The following is a 20,883-nucleotide window of genomic DNA, read 5'->3' on the forward strand; positions in this document are numbered from 1 at the left end:
TAATTAAAGCGCTGCAATACCAGTAATACGGCAACACTGCAAATAATTTGCTTACACTACTAAACACTGAACAGTGGGTGTTGCGAACACTGCCGAAGTACACTTCAAACACTGCACTCGAATTTTAAACGTGTAAATATTTTCCACTGGTAACTACTGCTAGAGGTTTACTCGAACCTGCAATATGTAAGGATAAAATCAGCAACGGTTTTTTGGTTGCAAAAGGTAAAGGTGCACGTTTATTATTGTTGCTGGCAAAAAGATATTTTTATATGAAACTGGTCAAGTGACGGTTACGGACAAATAGGCAATGTGAAATTTGTTGAAAAATATTGGTCACCCAACAAACTGTTAACCGTAACAAGGGTTGCTTGACCTCGACGTTTATTTTCATTATCTGTTTTTTGAAAATATCAGCTTACTATCCACCGCGGTTCATGAGAGACAGCTTCGTGACAATGGGACGGGCAGAGGTTTAGACAGCCTTAGGAACAAGGTTTCATTTTTATCCATTGGTTATGGAACAATATTTCAATAATAATAAAAAAAAAGACATAAAGATGTAGGGATGGAAGAAAAACATGTGCTAAAACCTCAAGTAATTGAGTTACAGAAAAAAGTTCCCCATCAAGTACCCCAAACTGGTAATCACAATATAACTGTGCGCTAAAACATACAACTTTTTTACGGTTATTTTAATTTTCTCCTAGCCATTAAAAACGTTGTACAAATGGAAGAAAACTTCAAAGTTCTTCCAAATTTTCATACCCTACTTAAACAAATATTCATTACCTAATTAAATAAATCCAATGACACTGTCTCAGGTGTTCAAATACTAAATAGTTCGGGAAACAAGACGAACAAGTATAGGGTACAATAAACTACGATCAGCACACTGCGTAGCCAAACTTCCCCTAAAGTTTCGTAGATAGGTAAAGTTTTACCAAGTTGCCCCTTTAATACAAGCGCCATGACAACTAAAACTATATTATTTCGGTCGTTTCTCTGTTGTTCTAATAACTAATTACGAGATTTGTGCTTAATTTGAAATGGTATTGTGAAAAATATTAAAATTGGTATGTTTGGAAGAAACATTAATTTCTTATATTTATTATTATATTTACCGATTGTAGGACACAGGATAATTACCAATGTGAATTTTTCAATGTCATACTTATATACTCTCATAATTATTTTAAGACATAACTGCTAAACGGTGCAAGAAAACATCGTGAGGAAACTTGGTTTCTAATCTTGGAATCTGAAATCACCAACCCACTGTGATCTAACGTAGTAATCAATGCTCAATCCTTCCCTCTATGGGAAGAGGCCTGTGGCCAGCAGTGTGACATATATACATAAGCTGGTATTATTAATATTGACCTGCATGCTTACTTATGAACTATTTACAACAAAAAAAATGCAATGATAAAAAAGAGCGTCACCTGTCGTCGTCATTCCAAGCCCGGCTATAATACTGTATATATAACTGTCTTAGTAGAAACTAGCAGAATGCAGTAAAGCCTGACTAGCTTTGCTCAAGACACAGGTGCACACTCTAGTCCTTGAAGCTGTAACGTGCTGGACCAAAACGAATTCTCTAGTTTAAACAAAATGTTATTTGGTGAATTTTCTTCTTTGATTATTTGAAAACAAGCAATAGTAACACTACGTTTTAAATAAATGTTATTGCAATTGTGAATTTTAATGAGGCAGTACATAGCTATGAGTGGTATCTCTCTTTCATAACTGCAATAGGGTATAAAACTTCTAATCAGTACGTCAAATCTAATATATAAAATTCCCGTGTCACGATGTTAGTTACCGTAATTTTTACCAAATTTTATATGCGTATTTATATTTATGGTCTGAGAATCGACCAACATCTATTTTTTATACCCCTAAGTGTTAAGGGTAGCTCACACTAAAAAAATATATTTTATTTTTTGGACGAAATTTTTTGTTTATAATGTGGCATTAAAAATACATGCAACTAGAAAACAAATTTATTCGGCAAAACCACGTTTGCTGGGTCAGCTAGTAGATTTATAAAAAGTAATGGATACACAGTTAAATTTAAATCAATAGAAATTACGAACATAAAAAAGTGAATCAAAGGTGTTGAAACGTACGACGGAAATTAACGACAATTTTGTGTTATAAGTAACATCTGTACATCATCTTCATTTTTTGAAAAAATAGTCTTACGATGTGTTTTGTTGGTAAATCTATCCGACTGATTTGTTTTTTGTCTAACAGCCTTTGAAATTAAATTAAAACTGCGTGTCAAAACTAAGCCCTTAAAAACCAAAATGTGACTGTGTGTGATAGGACTAGAAAAGCAGCTGAAATGGAGAATAGAATAATATTTTGAAATAAAAATATTTATTTCAAAATAAATAACAAATATCTCGCGCATACACGTAACTACATACATAGCTACGTAACTATGTACTGTATATTTTATAATAAGTATATGATACAGTGTACAACGAAGTTCTCATTTAAATATCAGGTATATAGGTAATAAAAGATAATGAACATCTCGCTATCCACATTTTAATATTAACGTAACAATGCAAGATTAAATTGGATATCTTCAGAGTTGTCATGAATGCACAATAAATAAAGTATTTCAAGTATTTGAATAACTTAGGATTGTGGAGGCGAACGCTCAGGATGTTTCCCGTTACCGTCAGAAAACGAAATGCGAATTATGAAGCGACTTAAAATTGTAGTACTTACTGAGAATTTTAACTGGTATTGCGAATTTTTTTTAAGATATTTTGGTTGGTTTATTATTGTTTGTCTAACTTAATTGTGTTAAAGTAGAATATCTCGTGGTCATCCTATTATGAGAGACCTAAAGTAGATGTAGCAAGATTTGTTTTCTATATTTTAGGAAAATTTGTTTTTTTAGGCTTAATTTTTCAGTCCATCGTCAGAAATTACTATTAAAATTTTGAACATAAATGTGACTGCCGATGGTTAAATACTAAACTAAACAATATCCTAAGAAAACATTGTTACAACTTAATCTAAATTACCAATCTAGATTAAACTCTACCCAAAATGGATTCATAAGTCTAGACTAATATTACGACACTCGAAAACATAAATTGAAATGCCACAACATATTGCTGCCGGCAGCACATTTAAATTTCATCAAAGAACCGCGAGTACATCCCTAGCGGTGCAAAATTGTATTTTCTGCTTGAGAGAACCGAATATGAAGGGCATGTCTCTACATTTCCACTCCTTGGAGTCGATTCGTATTTCATTTTCTACATATCAGATTCCATTATTTTTGATACATGTTATACTTTGTGACCTTCCTGTGTCATTATACTGGCTAAAATTTTCTTTTGAATTTCGGTCACCACTATATTCTTACACACTAATTCAACTGAAAAATAATTTCAAGAATGTAGAGAACATTTGTAAATCCTCGTTCTCCGAATGCAATACAATTTCAAAGAGAATGCCAGAAGGCAGAAGCTAAAGTTCAATACAGGCGTCTTCAATACGGGGCTCAATAAAATAAAACATACATTTTCAATGTAGAGTCGAAGTATAAATTCACATTGAAGCCAAATCCTTATCGACATTTTACCCGGTAGACATAGATGCAATTTGCGCCCTCAAATAGCGTTTTCCGCATTGCCTAATTCCATTTTGGTCAGCTGCCTCGGGGACTTTGAGTGTAACTAAACTAAATCATAATAACTTTTTATAACTAATATTATAGACACGCTACATTTTAAATTGGATTAGAAACTACATTTGGAAGTTTGTTTAGAATTCAGGAGTTAGAACTAAATTTGTTGGGGTCCGCTTCCAGTTTGACCGGATTCAGCTGTATACTGTTTTTAACATAAATCTTAAAAGAATAGTTTCTCATGTTAAAACATCGTTTATTCAATATTACGGCTGTAAACTGATAAAAACGTCGTTAACTAATAAACGAATACTTGTCAATCAAATCAAAATGATTACGGAAATGGAATTCGTGCGAAATGCAATTCCATTACTTTTCCAATCTCGAATTCTCGTTGCCAAAATGTTCAGTGGGGAAACATATTTCAAACATTTTTGGGAACTTGACTAAAAGTTAATATATTGTCGCATCATGATTGACAATAACATTTTTGGCTTAGGGTGCTTACTAAGACGATTTGATTGCATAACCTGCATTGTATGCCAGGATTGTTTCAAAATCGAAAGTTCTTCTAACATTACAATTAAATTAATTAAAAAATACTATACAAATAAAAGCAGTTATCCCCTAATCACAGCAGTATCGACGCCACCCAACTTGGGACGTTCCAACGTTAATGGGTACCATTACTTGACGTTTAACTCCACTTGTATTTAGGTTAGTGCACTATTGAACTTCCCAAAATGCTCTTTAATTTTAATTGGCTCATATAAAGCGGCGTGCGATTTAATTGAACCATTAGCCAAGTGGGTAGTGGCCTCGCTCTAATTTATACAGGGTCTAAGTTCCAAAAGTGCTTAGGGAACTTGTTTATGTGATTTATCAGCGATACAATGTGGGTTAGTGTGTATTCTGGTTTGAAAGCTCTCCATGACGATACACAAAATTAACGTTATTATCCTCTTAATTACAAAATGACAAATTCAATCATAATTGAGTTATATTTTTCCTTTTTTCAGGTCCTTTTTGACAGTTTCACGCTCGGTCGCTTCACATCGTTTACTGAAGATGGCTGCCCAGACGGTTACATGCAGATTCAAGAAGCAAGCAGACCTCAAGTCGGCGGCTCCTGGTGTGGAACCTCCTGGGGACCATCCATCTATTACAGCGAAACCAAATCTATAACGCTTATCATAAGATTACTGCATTTATCAAAAGAACAGAATAACTATAACTTCGACTTCCGAATGGCGTATAAGGTTCTGAGAAGGGAATATGCTACTGTGCGATACGGAGGGACCCCGCCTTCCGGTACGTAAATCATTTTGATTCTGACAAATGGTATCCCTTATATTTTCTGCTTATATTTTGGGCATTGTTGGTAATATACGTGTGTGTTTATTATGTGCCTTACAGAGCATTTATTAACGCACCGTTATTTATTTTGTTAAAAAAGTGGACCATCAATCTAACAGATATACGGAATTAAGAATGATTTATTTCATCAACAAATACGCAGTCAATGCTTTGTCACAACCAAAGTATTCTTATCAAAAGACAAAACAAAAGAGGAAATCTTGCTGATAAATGTAATAAATCATTCGTCACAATTCGCCAAATAAAATTCAGGAGATCAATACACCTACCTAATAACAACATCTTATTTCAGAACGGCCTTTCTTCAAACTAAGACCGCCGATGCCTTATCCCGTAAACATATCACGAAGCGAAGATACGAGTCTGGCGAAGCCAACAAAAACTCCCGAGTATTACCTTGGGGATTTGATCTCCGGAACTTATTGCTCACGAATATTCAGCGACTGTGATCGTAAAAACTGTAGGCTTCAGTCACCTAATTTCCCAGGCGTTTACCCTCGAAACTTGACATGTTACTACGCCGTACGGCAACACGAAGTGCCTCAAGGAAAACATGCCCTGATAGTTGTTAAACAGCCGAACGGCCAACTTGTTTCAATTAGGAGCCAGAAGGCATTGTACGCAGCACAACAAGAAAGGGGAAACAATGGACGAGAACTGAAATTTTGGCAACAATGTGACGAAGTTCAAGACTATGTGACGGTTTACGATGGCTATACGACGAGAGATCCGGTTATTTTGAGGTTCTGCGGTGGAGGCGTACCCGTACCAGAAGCTATATCAAGTGGACCTGAATTGTTGGTGGAATTTACAACGTCACCGTTTGGCACATTTTTGCAGCCAGTAACATCGCAATCTTTACATGGATTTCAGCTGGAAGTTGAGGTAAGATCCCTCTTCAATTTATATCCTGTTTCAAAAACGTAATCTGCATAAAATATTGCGTGGAAAACACCAAATTTATGCAGCCGTATAAGTTGCCAAGAGATGGAAAAAGTTTGGATTCCAACTTGTATTTTGCATAGGGCGTGCGTCATTATCATAAAGTTATGGTGCTAATACTTTTCGGCTCGAGAGAAGGCTGTTGTAATGTTCTGTGATTAATTAAACAAAAGGCGAAGGTAACTTTTTACGTCTAATTTCCATAATTTTGAGAACTGAGAAACTAGGCTGATGTAACTTATCACAGGTTTAGGTACCATTTAATGAACACTAAATATTGCACAATGACTTGGTGAATACATCATGCTTTTAAGTAACATTTAATTATAGTTATTGAGCGATAACATTTTGAATCCTCACGCGTATTTTATTTTTCCCATTCTTTAAGGTAATAATCTCTCATGATTAGGTACTAACACCAAATGTGATTCTTTGTTAATTTAAAATTCAAAGAATATATTACGTCCAACGGTAATGGGTCCATTTTCCACTTTTAATATGAGTTTCCAAAAAAGCCGCGGTTCATATTTGGATAGCGGCCAAATTGGAATTACAGGAAAAACGTTGGAACTTTTTTACGATAAGAACTTCATGTTTTAGATTATGATCTACAAAACCGTAATTACTTTTCTTATGCGCTTTTGCATTTGGGCTTAAACTTTGAAATTTATAATTAGGTTTAATTAGGTCAGTGTCTGTGTTAAAAAAGTATGAAAACTCATTTCAATCATTGCAACGGCGTGTTCTTGTTTTTCAACTTTTTACTGGGTGGATGTATTCGTTAAGCTTAGCGCTTTGGCTTAAACTAGAAATTACTAGATCTAAAACGAAACAAATCGATATCCATATGATGCCGAATTGGGTTAATGGACTAATATATCATCATGTAGTGTTATTTAAAGTGTTTCATTCTCAGCGAACAACAATAAATCAAGAAGTGCCCTGGAGGCCTCACTTGGGTCCCTGCCAAAGTGTAATTAGTAACGTAGGCTCGCACGGACGGTCACAATAATGAAGCGAGCGAACTCGACACCAACCCACATTGTTTTAACTTATGAAATTAGGACTCGACCCCAATTCTTTACTTTTCAATAGAAAACCCTTTTTACATTTTTTTATTATCACAGCCAGTCGGTTGGTCGTTTCGTAAGAGCAAAATGTATTTTATCAATAAGAATATCTTTTGTATAAAATTTACCTTACTTAGGCCTTTTCTTTTATCACTTTGTCACACAATACAAGAAACACACAATCGCAATAAAAATCAACGAAATAAAATTTAAATTTTTAAACTAAATTAATAATAAAGACTAAGTATAATTATAATTTACAATAGATGGGAACAAGGTACCCTACGAGGCCTCTGACGTTATCAAAATGATTGTCAATTTCAGGTCAGATTTGTGGATCAACAATCCCCAACATACGCTAAGAACAAAAGGGCTTGTGAGTTTTGGATCCGAGGGACAGGCAGGGGGGTTTTGGAACACCCGCAACACTCCCTACCTCCAAACACCACATGCCTTTATCATATGCAGGGGATAGACACCTCGGGGCCTTCGGGACGAAACATTATTTACAGGCGACCGTCGTTTTCTGCTCCGCGATTCCGAGTGTGGTTTTCAGTATTGAAATTTTATGTAACAAACGCTCTGAATCCTAACTTACCCGAGGACGAGTACTGTGGAAGCCATTTAAATATATGGGATGGCCCGATGAGAATATCGCCCGGTTGCAGCGATATATTTTGGTAAGTCATATTTTTCTGCGCCCCAGACTTGGACTATTTTACGATGTAAGTGAATAAGATAGTTTAAATCTCGTTATGCAAAATGTAGACTCAGTTCTGACTTTCTGCATTTGAAACAGATAAAGTGTTATGCGACATACTTATATTTTTGAGGAACATCACCAACGTTTACTTAACACTAACGATCACATATTATTTTGTTAGTTTTCGCATTTCAGTCATCTCTCATTAATAAACAACACATTCAGCCAGTAATCAAAACAGTAAATAAAATAAAAGAAACAATATTGAGACCAATATATGTACATTTACGTACATACATACTTAACGAACAATTTCAAAGCATATGCGCCGCACGCACAAAGTAATTCTGACTTTGAACCATAATGCCATTTGAATCACAATGAGCACGACGCGAAAATTCACAGCGGGGTTTCATTAGGACTCATACATTCTTATGCAAATTCGAAAAAGGAAACAAAAGAGCATTTTCTTCCATATTCTCTTTTGATTGCCAGTGACAAAGAGCGATCGGTGCAAATGTCCCGAGCAACATCACCGCAATCAGTGATTGTGGGTCGACCTCCAACAAATGCTACTCTAGTAGCCCGCTTTTGCCGCGAGCGTGCCCCAAGGACCTGTGAACATGCATTGTTACGAAGATCCAGAGCATGTGCGAAAACTGAGAGCTTCTTATCCAAAGGAGATTCCTTGACTTTAGAACTGAAATTGACGCAGGGGACCGCATTGAAGTAAGTAATATAAAATGTATGTGATTATGCTGCGCCAGCTTGTCGATGTGTTGAATATTTAGTTGTGCATGCACAATTTGGTTTGTTATTTGTTTCGAGTTTAAATATGCAGGATGGAGAGCTTGTTTGTGCCAATTTCCTTTATTGATAAAGAGACGTTATATTATATGTCTAACCTTTTTATTCGACCCTTTACAGTAATGTCATACGATGCAGTTTTGGTACTCGCAAATTTAAAATTATTTAACTTATGACTTGTAATAATTTTCAGACCTGTTTACTTCAAAGCTCTATACGAGTTTGTGGATCTTCACCAAGACGGCGAACCCTGGGGCCGAGGGCTGTGTTCCAGGCGATTTGCTTCGCGATCATTTCCGGAGGCTCCGCCCGATCCACCAATAACGTTTTCATCGCCTCGAGACGTCTTTCTTTATGGAAGGGGAGGAAATCGAAACATCAGGTAAATATGCAACTTAGTAAACTGTCTACCTGATTGAGAATGTAAAATCTAAGCGTTCTAGAGTACGTTATCACTTTATGACGGCCATTATCACATTACCTGTGTTTAAACTTTGAGCTGTAGCGTAACAAAAATCTACTTATTCGTCTAGCTGTTATGCTGAGTATAGTTTAATATATAAAATTCTCGCGTCACGGTGTGCCTATGAAATATACTCCTTCGATTAAACGGCTCGACCGATTCTCATAAAATTTTAGGTGCGTATTAGGTAGATCTAAGAATCGGACAAAGTTTAACGTGTTTTCTGGTACTGCTAGTAATAACATAAAATAATGACTTATTTCTTAAAATACTTTCAGTTGCACCTACCGTTTTGAAGCAAATCCCGGTGAAGTTATCCGGCTACGCGTGTGGGGTGTTCGAAGTGGTGGTCGGCTGTGTCGGTCTGTCCACTCCGCTCACTCTCCATGGTACCGGTGCGCTGGTGACATCACAGCTGCCGTCAGGGTCTTTGACAAACCCTGGAGGGATGGTGGCTCGAGGATACCGAGGGACTGTTTGTGCAGGTATTTGGCATTACAAGACTATCCTGATAATATTATGTGTAATATCTTTGACGTTCACGTATGTTTGTGAGTTTTTTATGCCATCATAACTTCTGAACGTCTTGGCCTATTTTAACAAACCTTCATACATTCAGTTTACATTGCTGGCATACTCTTTGGCACAGAATTATCAACTTTTCCTAATCCGGAAGTCGGGACGAACAGGATAATCCTTGCTTGCAGCGCCTGGAATACAAAGAGCCATAAACCAACTTTCCTTTTTATTACTTTTTCCAGTGATGTCGGGGACTACGAATTCACGTCGCTCGCTACAGTCGCCGAACTTCGTTTCGACGTGGTCAACATGTCGGCTTCCGACGACTTTAGATCTTTCGGCTTCGAAGCCTCCGTGGAGTTCGTGAGATTAGATGCGGGCTGCGAAACTTCTCATAAAGTTTATGGAGCCAGTGGAGAGATGCGGCTTTCATCGTCGAATCCCATGTCGGAATCGGTAAGAAAATGGTCATTTTTTAAATATATAGGTACAGAGAATTTTCTTCCAGCTCTTTTTAAAATCTTTGTCAATTTTATAAAGGCGCTACAATCGAAAAAATATATATATTTTCAAATATCATTGAATGGTATTTCTTGTTAAGAGCCATAAGTATGTGCGGTATGTAGATTACCCTGACATGATAACGAAAAATCATTACCATAATATACTGTACCTGTTTCTTGAATATAAAAACTGCGTTCATACTTACATTATACATGTTTCGCAATTACGAATGCATAAAAGTTATCACGTCAACATAATTTACTTAATTTCATTCAATCACCAATTTCCTTTGCAGGAGCGTTGTGAACGACGTCCCTGGCTGATTGATCCATCTCCAGGCCGTTACCTGTACCTCCAAATCCGGGGCAGCATCATCAGAGAACCAGAGCTGGACAACTTTACACTCCTCAATAACATCACTGTTGCTCCAGACATGAGGCATCTATGTAGGACACCTAACCGAATAGCGGTGTACACTGGTGGACTTTCGCCAACGTTCATTTGTCCTGAACCACCTGAAGAACAGGTATATGATTCAACCAAAACCTTTTTGACTGTATTAATGAGCGAGACTGAGTTAAAGTCGCCATTAAGTAAGTGTTATGCTGCCTATGTCACTCTCAAGGGAGAAACATTTAAGATTTTTTTCATTTTTTGAAGTGTCGTTTATACAATCGTTACAGTAACTAAGTATTTATTTAGTTAGGCAGAAATTGTTGAAACTATCAACAGATTGCTGATAGTGAAACTATGTAGTTGTAGACTTGCTTTTTAACTGGATTACAAACTTTAATCCTTTAAGTAACGTATTTTCAGATCGAAGACATGGTAGAAGTATTCTCAGATGGTTGGGCTAGAGAGGTAGATCCTCTTGCAAAGCATGTGTTCGCGTCGCCTTCTGCATCAGACCACTTCGACTTGGACTGGCCGAGGGCTTTAAGTGTGGAGCTTGTTGCTGTAGAACCTGCTTCCTACTTCGTTACTTGGTTGGAACTTTCTCGAAGGTAAATAACAAGAGCAATTTCTTTAAGTTAACCGAATTTAAGGGACAACCACCTGATAATACCGTTTTCAAAAGAAGACACAGAAATCTAAAAGGTGCGATAGTTTAGTCGTGTTTATCGGGAATGATCGATTATTTTTGGACTTCATTGGAGTCCCTGAACCACAAGTAATTGTGTTGAACCCCGTTCATTCCCAATAAATAATCATAAGTATACCGTTGCATCTTTCAAGTATGACTCATCCTCACGAAAAATATATAAAATGGCAGCATTTTTATGAGTACAGTAAAATATTCCAATTTACTTAAAATATATAGACGGACCACTTAAGAAAATTCGCTATTTAAGAACTATGTATATAGGATCTGGATAAGGATATCTAAAACCTTACACAACTTTTTATGGCAATTGCTTAGCACAACCACGAAAGCAAATTTTCAGGCAACGAGATCCATGTACTCAATATTCATGACCATTACGTATATCAACTCCTTAAGATGATGCTTGTCGTGTTGCAGACACGCGGGCTCGCACGGCGGCGTGTTCGCGCTGTCGGGCGAGTGCGCGTACCGCTGCGAGTCGCTGGACGCGTGCATCGCGCCGGCGCTGTGGTGCGACGGCGTGGCGCACTGCCCGCGCGCCGACGACGAGCGCCTCGCGCACTGCTCCGCGCTGCTCAGGATACCCGCGCACTACGCGCTCGCATTCATAGCGTTCTTCACCTTCACCACCTTCATTGTGGTAAGTCATTGATGATTTTTTGAAAATATCAATGTTGAAAGTGATAGTAGAAATTAAATGGACCCAGAAATATGGTTAGGGGCCAATTTTTAACATTGAATAATGATCCTCAGGCTCCTAAGCATACATGTCGGTTGCTGGCACAGCTTCTTCTCAGTTACAAATTGTGTCTGACAAAAAATGTGAACTAAGGATATAGGATGGGAGAATAGGATGGGAATTATCAAAAAGCCGACCAATTTCTCTTTACATTTTTTTCTACAATATCTCTGAGTCAAATTTCAGAATGGGTCTAGTTCATGACATACTTAGGACGACCGCTCTGAAGTTGCTTCGTCAAAATTGTGATATCCATGTGTTCTTTCTAGATAACCTTATGCTTCGTCAAAATTGTGATATCCATGTGTTCTTTCTAGATAACCTTATGGCGCTCGTGCAGACGGCGCCAGTCCGCTCTTCAACAGCGATTGAAGAGCCTCTCCTCAGACACCGCCATCTTTGACGAAAAAGAAGTGATTTGCTGACAAAGCGAGGACTCTGTACGATATGTGGAAATAGACCGTGTCACCACGGTTTGACCACTCTCTCGCACAGAGTCCTGTATGCTTTATACTCGTTTCAAGACGGTGGCACAGCCACTCCCATGGTTAGCCATGTAGCAAGGTACGCTTGACCGATTCCTCTAAGTAGTGGGTCAATTGTTGGTTGATTGAGGGTATAGAATATTGAAGTTTAAAATTTTGTGACGGAATACAAAATTGTTGAGAGTCCTCATAGCAAATTGTACGATAAACAATCGAGAGTGATGATAATGAGAATATTGTAAATAATTGTGATTATTTGTAAAGTAGGTAACGTTAGTGCGAATATAAATTTTTGGACCAAGTGCTGTCGATCGGTGGCCAATACTTGGTTGAAGACCCTAACAGAACAAGGGACTGATATAGTTGAAATATTCGGAGTTGTAAGTGCAGGATAAAGTAAATCCACACGTATGGTGATCAGTCAAGCTGGGCTTCCAATTCGTGAAATGAAATTGAAAGAAAATACTATTTAAAATAACATTTAGTTAAATGATTTTGTAATTAATGTTGAACACATTATTTACCTTTTGACCGCCATTACCTTAGCGCCAATGAAAATATGCCCGATCTGTATCGTTCACGATATGGTCGTAGCTACTTGACAGATTTGTGACACTTATATTTTTCATAAAGCATATTATGGCCGTGGCTGTCAAGAAGTTGAAAACAAATTAAAAGGAAACCGTAGTTATAATTCATTTTTTCTGTAATTATTACGAGGTTGTAAAGAGAAGTGTTTTAATAAAAAAAGACGGAAATAAAGAGAAGCCCAAAAAGCCCAATGTGTTCAGTAAATGTTGCTAAGGAGCCCAAAAACGCACAATGTATGATTGGCCGATCGGAAAAGCACAATTTGAGTTACGAATCGATTGGCATGATGTAAATATGTAGTTTCTTTCAAGGTTTGTTAATCGTTGCATAGGTATATTGGTGATCTGCGGTAGAATGACGCATGAAGTGTTAGGTAACAAGTGTGTGTGGCTGAATAATACTTAGATACGTAGATAATGCGTCAAGTGAAAACAATTCGTGCGAGTTTCACTTTCGAGTTAAAGAATCGTATTAAATAAATTCGTGGCAATAATTTCTAATGTTTTAAATTGACGAAATCGAATAAACGTTGACCTGTGTTCTTAATGTTACTCTAAATTCGTATACGTGATATGAAACTGCCATTTTTGTAAGAATATTCATGTTCAATTAACGAAATTAGTGAAATGTTATAATATAATATTTCTTTGGGTGTTTCTTCGATTTTTTATTTAATTTTTGACCATATTTGGCACTCTCGTTGAGTTTGACAAGATGTCTTTCGACATACAATAAACATAGAAATTCAAGCTTTATTATAAAGGAGATTATCTATAAAATATTCCTATTAAAACATTGAAGAATTTTCATATTGTAGGAACATCAAAATTATGGTATATTCTAATCGAATATTATGCGATGTAAATAAAAAACTATTCATATCTTAGCAATGTATTGAAGTGATATAATATGTTTGTTTCCCAAGGAAATTATTAAAGTTTATTATATCGCGTTAACTATTAGTGAAATTCTAGGTAATAATTTGATCAGTAAGGCAACAACAGTGGTTATATTTATATTTATTGCGAGTTACAAAGCGAAAATTATTTCGCATAAAAATAGAATTTTATTTATGAAGTTTTTATTGGATCACCAAAAAGTTTTTAATTCTAGCCTTATTTAAGCAATTAATAGTTTATATGGCAACATTTTAACCGTCAAATTCCGCGCCTTTTTGTTGAATGCGCCATAGACATGCTATTTTAACAACTTAGAAAAATATTGCTGTCAATAAAATTGTTTTTATTAAACGTTTAATAATTTATATTTAGATAATTATAATGTTAAGGTTTACTAGTCAAAATGGAGTAGAACGTTTGTATCGTCTTCCATAAATGTATGAGAATCTCCGGTTTTCGTTTCCTCCAATGCGTTGCGCCATATCAGGTACTCAGGTATGATTATAATTGATACGGATACTAATTAAACAGAATCAGGTGTTATCCTGGAAGACAATAATGATGGATAATAGCTGTAATAAGCAGACAGTGTAGCCGATGTAACTTGGCTGTTCGAAAAGAGACAAAAGATTGTAAGAGCGAGATCAAAGTATATGAAAACGTGGTATAAGACAGAGATGGCGATATTTTGTAGCTCTTTCCCAACGTGTCAAGTTGCATCGGCCGTATTGTACATAATTTCACGTTCAAACAATGATTACGAAGAGTTATGATGATAATAAGAAGTTTTTAAAAATAAAAGTATTTACTGCATGAAAAGCGTTTTTTTTTATTTTTGTTATTGTTAGTTAAGTAGAGTAAACTAAAATTTATAATGTACCATGAACAGTGGTGATAAAATGAATATTGAAATTATCGATAGTACCTATATAAATTTCAATGTTTCAACTGTCAGTTTGAATCTTTGTTATTTAAGAATTCTTTTGTTAGAATAGAAAACTAGCCGAGATGTGGTTGAAGTTACTGAGCCTAACCCACTGAGACCGACGTGTCGCGGGTTCTATCCCCGCGTAGGACATTTCGTGTGATCCATGGCTTGCCCTAAGTCTGGATGTCTTTGTGAATGTGACGTAAATGCTTGACACATGGTTAAATTCCGCAAAGCGGGTCTCTTTAAAAAAAAACACACCTAAATGTTTACGTATGAGCAAACTGTGAAGCCAACAGGTGATGTTGCATCACAATATTATGTTTATAAGTGCATTGACCTTGCGGTCTTAGGTCAATCTTCGACCTTACTACGAGGTCTTTGCAAAGGTTAAACAAATACAAATTTGCATTTAAAATTAATTAATACTTATTTGGATTAACATTTTTTAATGTTGCTTTTGGAATATAAATTTTAATTGAGTATATATATTATATGTAATTATTAGACTTAAATGATGATTAATGCTTCTGCCATTTTATGTGCAATGGGTTCGATCCTCACACACTTTTCCATCAAAGGTTTGCTGCAAATCAGGATACTTTTTAGTTTCCTTTTGTAATAATCTTAAATGTTTCTTGGTATGTTTCATGTTTCATGATGTGATATAGGCAAGTTAATGCCCTAGAACAATAATTAAAATCGATTTAAATTATCGACGGTAGTAAACAGAGGTATGATTTGCACAATAAGCGGTAGTGAAAAAAATAATGATATATTTGGTTAAACTTATTGTAATCATAACATAACATCTACGGAAACAAGCTTAAGAAATGTTATAGTGACAAAATAAGCAAGCCAACCTTTTCTGATTCAGGGTTACATTGCAACACTGCATACATAATATCAGAACCAAAACAAACCTTGGCAGCATCGTATGTCAACGAAGTGAAGTGAAGTTTATTTTAGCGATAATATTTTCCGGAAAATAATAATAGATAATAAAGTCTGACAACGTGGAAATCCTCATGGACAACCTTCGCCCTGGGGAAGGCGAAGGGGTGTGCCGGACTCCTACCGGCTAAAACCACTGGAATGCTTAGCCGTTTCCTTCAGTCGGGGGCCAACGCTTTCGCAGTCTAACATTGTTACCAAAAACGCTAGGTTGATGACAAAAAAAACAAATCCTTAGACTAAAATTTATTTTGAACAATTATAAAACAAATAAAATGTTATAACACAAGGCTATATTTAAGAACATCACAAACGACTACATCCAAGTTTCAGCTTAACTAAGTGACATTGATAAATGTCTATTTGCCTCTTCAATACAACAATAACCAAAATTGCTGATAGGTTAGGTATCTAATTCCTAAAAGAGGTAAGCAATCCCGGTGTACTTTTGTGTGAAAACTCATTAAAAAAAAAACTATGTGAAACTACTACAAAGATTTAGAAATCAAATTTTAATATACCACTGGAATAAAACAATCGTTTATTTATTGAATGTGTTTGTATAATCATAAGTCTCATCTTGATTTTAATTCTCCATTACAAGATTGTTTACCTTTTTAAATACCTAATCTTTTTTTTTGTGCATCATACGGCCCTTAGTGATGAGTCATATGCTAAAATGGTTGTAAGTCTCGTAACTTATCGAAACGTTTTCACAAATTATTTATTTGCTCATGTTTCTATTTATAATGAGCAATTCCATCATTGGTAAGAATGTTCGCAAGAAATAAATCATGAATTTTATCACTACAATAAAACAAATATCTTATTTTAACTTTAAAAGTCGCATAAATCCTTCTTAACTAAAAACGCCTTGACTCATAATGCCATAGGCTTTGGAAATGTTGCCTGTAATGTCCTCAGCTGGTCTGTCTGACGTCACAAGCCATGTGCTCGCACTGGCACCTTCTCTGTAAGCTGTAAGGAGGCCGGCCACTGCTGACTCGATCCTGGAAAATAAAACAATTAGCTGACTAATGACTTTTAAACGTCATTGATAATTATTAACTCTTGCAAATTGCCACTGGAACCTTGTCACATTAAGGGGCATATGACGTCATCCACATAAAAAGTAGCATTAAATACGGCTTGCATAGCAGTGTACAGTCAAATTTACTTTACCAAAACGGCGGCCAGATTGTTTAGCAATTTGCGGGGCTTAAAGCAAATATAAAAAACGTTTTTATTGTGTAATTCAATCATAATTCCTACTTTCCCATGCCACCAGTTTGACTCCCTTTAGTAAATATTATGATATTTATACTTTAGTTCAGTAATAGTGAAACTTACTTCTGCATTGGCAATTTCCCTAGACTTCCCACAAGTAATTCATCGGTTTCTTTATCGAAGGCCCCCATTTTGGAGAGGCTGAAAAGGCTGGTGTCGGTGCATCCAAAGCACAAGGTCAACACCCTGACACCCGACCGAGAAGCATGTGGGTCCATCTGTGGATAGAAAGAATTTGTATTTTAGCGAATTGACCAAACTTTTTTTGTCTCTCCTTCACAATCGTCTGTAAACGAATCCCGGACCTTATTCTTATTTAACTTTGATATAGCCGTGTCCACGGTATTGTTTTGACGTTCAAGTCCCCAAATTCCGGTCGAGGTGACATCGCTAGTTTGGCGCATTTTGCGTAAGGTCATAGACATGGTTGATCAACAATCACAAGGTTGATCATAGACATTAGTCTAGAGTAACAGTATCTAGATACTCAAAGCCGCATTCCGTCATTCCCGATAGTTGTTTTGCGACTTAACCATCTTTAGTTCTTATCACCAGACCCCTTATAAATATTTAGACATCTATCTCTAAGTTTGAACAAACATCAGTCTATTTGTAATGCTCTTCATAAAACATTATACAATTTTAATTATTGTGTAAAGATAAGATAGTAGCATAACAATGCAGCTATTTAATGAGTGGGATTACTCTTTAATAGCAAATACTTAATAGGTCATATACTTATACACGTTAGTAATCCGACTGCCTTGTTTGTCTTACGTGGTAAGGGTGAGCCATATGCACAGAGTACGGGGATTGATCCCAAATCAGGTGCGAAAACACTTTATTTCCTGATTTATTATTTCGCTTCATTATCAAGACCAAGATATTTGGGATTAAATTAAACAATTAGTCTTATCAATAGTACTTACTCCAAGACAGTTGCTGAACTGCAAGACAGCACTCTTAGTAGCAGTGTAGACGGGTAAAAGATGAGCTTGAAACAGGCCAACGATTGACGATATATTGATAATCGTTCCACCTCTACCGCCGTGGTCTTTGCGCATCAGTTCAAATGCTTTAAACGAACTCCTTATTAAAGCAGTCTGTAAAAACATAAAAAATTCGTCGAAGAAAGTCATTTGAATTTCTAACAAGGTACAAGAAAGGTCCAATTTAACTCACCACGTTGATTTCAATTTCCTTCACGTAAGCATTTGGTCTATCATTCATAATTCCAGCGCAGTTGACAACTACATCTATATAACCGAAATCATTGACAACATTGTCATACACTGCATCTATCTCATTGGTTGTGACGTCACATTTATGGAACCTCACTTTCCCTTCGCCATATTTGTTGGTCAGGTCCTGTTGGAGTGCTTGGCCGTTGGAGGTGTCGATGTCTAGGGCCGCGACATGCTGAAGAAGAAAACAGGGCATGACTTTAAGGTGTATTATTTATTATATTGTAAAGTTGAAGTGTTTTAAGCATAAATAGATCAGCTATCTATTGCCGTTGGGATGGTTGACGTTATTTTTGGTACACCAACGTTCCTCTGTGTAAATATATTTATAAACCTACTTCTTGATATATCTTCATCACTGCATGCCTCAGGCATTAAGTGAGCCATGGTCCATTGCGTGTATAATAGGTGTGAGTAAATAAATAATATGAAACATAAACTCACATGATCGAGAAAGCACAGTACTTACCCTCGCTCCTTCATCCAGAAAAGCTCTTACAATGACAGCTCCTATACCCGCAGCGGCGCCGGTTACGAAGCACACTTTGTCTTGAATTTCATGCATTTTCAGTGTTGCACCTCTTTTACTCACAGATCAGTTACACCTAGTAAAGAAATATCGTTATTTAGACCAAGAGGTAAACAGTACGTACGTAATTCATTTTATAACAAGCCGAGATCCACAGCATTTTGAACTTTAGTCCCGATCATCTATAGGTATTGTGTGACTGATCATAAAAACGTTGTAATCATTGCAAATAATTCCAAGTATGCCAACTGAGGTTTAATCCGCTTCTTAATTAGACGTACTACCTATATTTCGTTCATAATCATTTCTTCTACAATACCAAGAAAAGTGATAAACGAAACAATGTTAATAAAAGGGTCAAAGACAGAGGAAACGTGTAATTTCTTCAAGAAATATTTGAAGGTAACGGAAATAAAAATGAGGTTAAACGAAAAATCGACGATAGTGGTTACATGTAATTAGTGACGATCGTGCATCCAAATGCCTTATTACAATCGTACAATGCAATTATTATAAGCTTCTGTCACCAAGCAATATTAACAAAAATACAATGCAGATCCCTGAAAACCCCGTTCAAGGCGGGGGTGCGATGCTGAAGGTTCCATTCCAATGACCAGACAAAAAAATTGGTAGGGAAAATATAGCCCATCAAATTCATGACTGCACCGTAGCTCAACTTTTCAACTGTGCATTTTACGTTTCATGAGATACGGACGAGACAACTGAATATTTTACATTGTTCCTAAAAAAATTGCAACTTTTTTAAGCGTGACAAAGCAAAATATACTATCACTTGACACGTTACAAATCTATATTCTATATACTAATATATAAAGCTGAAGAGTTTGTTTGTTTGAATGTGCTAATCTCAGGAACTACTGGTCCAAATTGAAAAATACTTTTTGTATTGAATAGACCATTCATCGAGGAAGGCTTTAGGCTATAAACCATCACGCTGCGACTAACAGGAGCTAAGATACAATGGAAAATGTGAAAAAAACAGGGCAGGTATAAATCATAACTTATATCTTCTACCCACGGGGACGAAGTCGCAGGCAACAGCTAGTTATAAATAATAGTACAGATAAGTAACAGTTCAACGAGCGGCCAATACTCAGACTGCCTTTCAGTTGAAATGTTTGTTCTACGATAACAGTTATTTTTAGCTTTCAGTCTAGTAATATTGCACTTAGCATTGCAAATAACCTACTCAATTGCTATCGAACAATAATAAATATAAATACTATTAGTTCTATATTTGGTTTAAAAATATAATAAAAGGCAAGAGAGTCCTTCTGGGGAGTGGTTAACGCAAACTCCTCTATGTATATATCTCTATAAATAGAGCACTTAGGAAGCGGTGAAGGATTGGCAATTTAAAGTGATAACACAGGACCTTGTGTATTGTATGTATTTTGAACGTTGTAGTTTACCTTATATGTTATTATTCGCTTTATATAATGATAGACAATTGCACCGCTTGAAGGTACGGGTATGGGTATACATTTATGACCTCTTTCTTTAACGTAGGATTCCAAAAATATTTTTTTTCTTCTCATAGTTTTAACTGTCACTTAAATAATTGTCAAAAGACCTAAATAATTCTAGCACCATTATCATTAAAAGGTCAATAATAGTAAATAAACAAAACATTAACACCTAAAAATTATGAAATAATACTGGCCACTCACACCCAATACACAGCAAATATTCTAAGGAACGTTGCTATTTAAATTAAATTCAAATAAAAAAACAATTGTCGATACCTTATACGTTAACCACACTGTAGTAAATATCACTCCGAGCTGCCAACACAACACTACTGCATTCGAAAGATCACAGCTCGCGACTGACTCTCAAGGTGCAACCAGGTGATATAGGCCGCGAAAATATTTATGCTAAGCATCTGTTTCCCAAGGCAATTGATGCATTGCGTAGTATTTGTTTTTAGACCTTATAGCTACTAATATGTTTATTAACATAAAACATACATAGCGGCACACAGTAGCGAGGCTGTGTAAACAAAAATATGTTTATTTATTCAATTTTTTATTTTATTCAATGCTTTACTTGCAGAAG

General features: G+C 36.1%; 2 protein-coding genes across 2 annotated transcripts in view; one reads left to right on the forward strand and one right to left on the reverse strand.

Annotated features, from left to right (window-relative positions):
* The window catches only part of LOC113504403, a 117,000-nt gene extending 102,325 nt beyond the window's left edge, over nucleotides 1-14,675 (forward strand). Inside the window, exons 4-14 of the mRNA XM_026886659.1 lie at nucleotides 4,678-4,969; nucleotides 5,328-5,920; nucleotides 7,372-7,727; nucleotides 8,246-8,479; nucleotides 8,751-8,939; nucleotides 9,299-9,505; nucleotides 9,782-9,995; nucleotides 10,339-10,569; nucleotides 10,860-11,047; nucleotides 11,566-11,788; nucleotides 12,205-14,675. Of these exons, the coding sequence (XP_026742460.1) occupies nucleotides 4,678-4,969; nucleotides 5,328-5,920; nucleotides 7,372-7,727; nucleotides 8,246-8,479; nucleotides 8,751-8,939; nucleotides 9,299-9,505; nucleotides 9,782-9,995; nucleotides 10,339-10,569; nucleotides 10,860-11,047; nucleotides 11,566-11,788; nucleotides 12,205-12,312 (2,835 nt within the window). The 3' untranslated portion in view covers nucleotides 12,313-14,675. The remainder of the gene's footprint in view (nucleotides 1-4,677; nucleotides 4,970-5,327; nucleotides 5,921-7,371; nucleotides 7,728-8,245; nucleotides 8,480-8,750; nucleotides 8,940-9,298; nucleotides 9,506-9,781; nucleotides 9,996-10,338; nucleotides 10,570-10,859; nucleotides 11,048-11,565; nucleotides 11,789-12,204) is intronic.
* Nucleotides 14,676-16,015: 1,340 nt separating this feature from the next.
* LOC113504402 (15-hydroxyprostaglandin dehydrogenase [NAD(+)]-like) lies at nucleotides 16,016-20,780 on the reverse strand. Its single transcript, XM_026886658.1, has 6 exons — nucleotides 20,571-20,780; nucleotides 18,745-18,880; nucleotides 18,214-18,450; nucleotides 17,961-18,134; nucleotides 17,095-17,249; nucleotides 16,016-16,754 (listed from the first exon to the last, which is right to left on the reverse strand). Exons 2-6 carry the CDS (start codon nucleotides 18,838-18,840, stop codon nucleotides 16,604-16,606), a joined length of 813 nt encoding a protein of 270 aa, XP_026742459.1. The 5' UTR covers nucleotides 18,841-18,880; nucleotides 20,571-20,780; the 3' UTR covers nucleotides 16,016-16,603.
* Between the last annotated feature and the right edge of the window lie 103 nt (nucleotides 20,781-20,883).

Source organism: Trichoplusia ni, chromosome 22, assembly GCF_003590095.1.
Source record: "Trichoplusia ni isolate ovarian cell line Hi5 chromosome 22, tn1, whole genome shotgun sequence".
NCBI classification, from domain to species: Eukaryota; Metazoa; Arthropoda; class Insecta; order Lepidoptera; family Noctuidae; genus Trichoplusia; species Trichoplusia ni.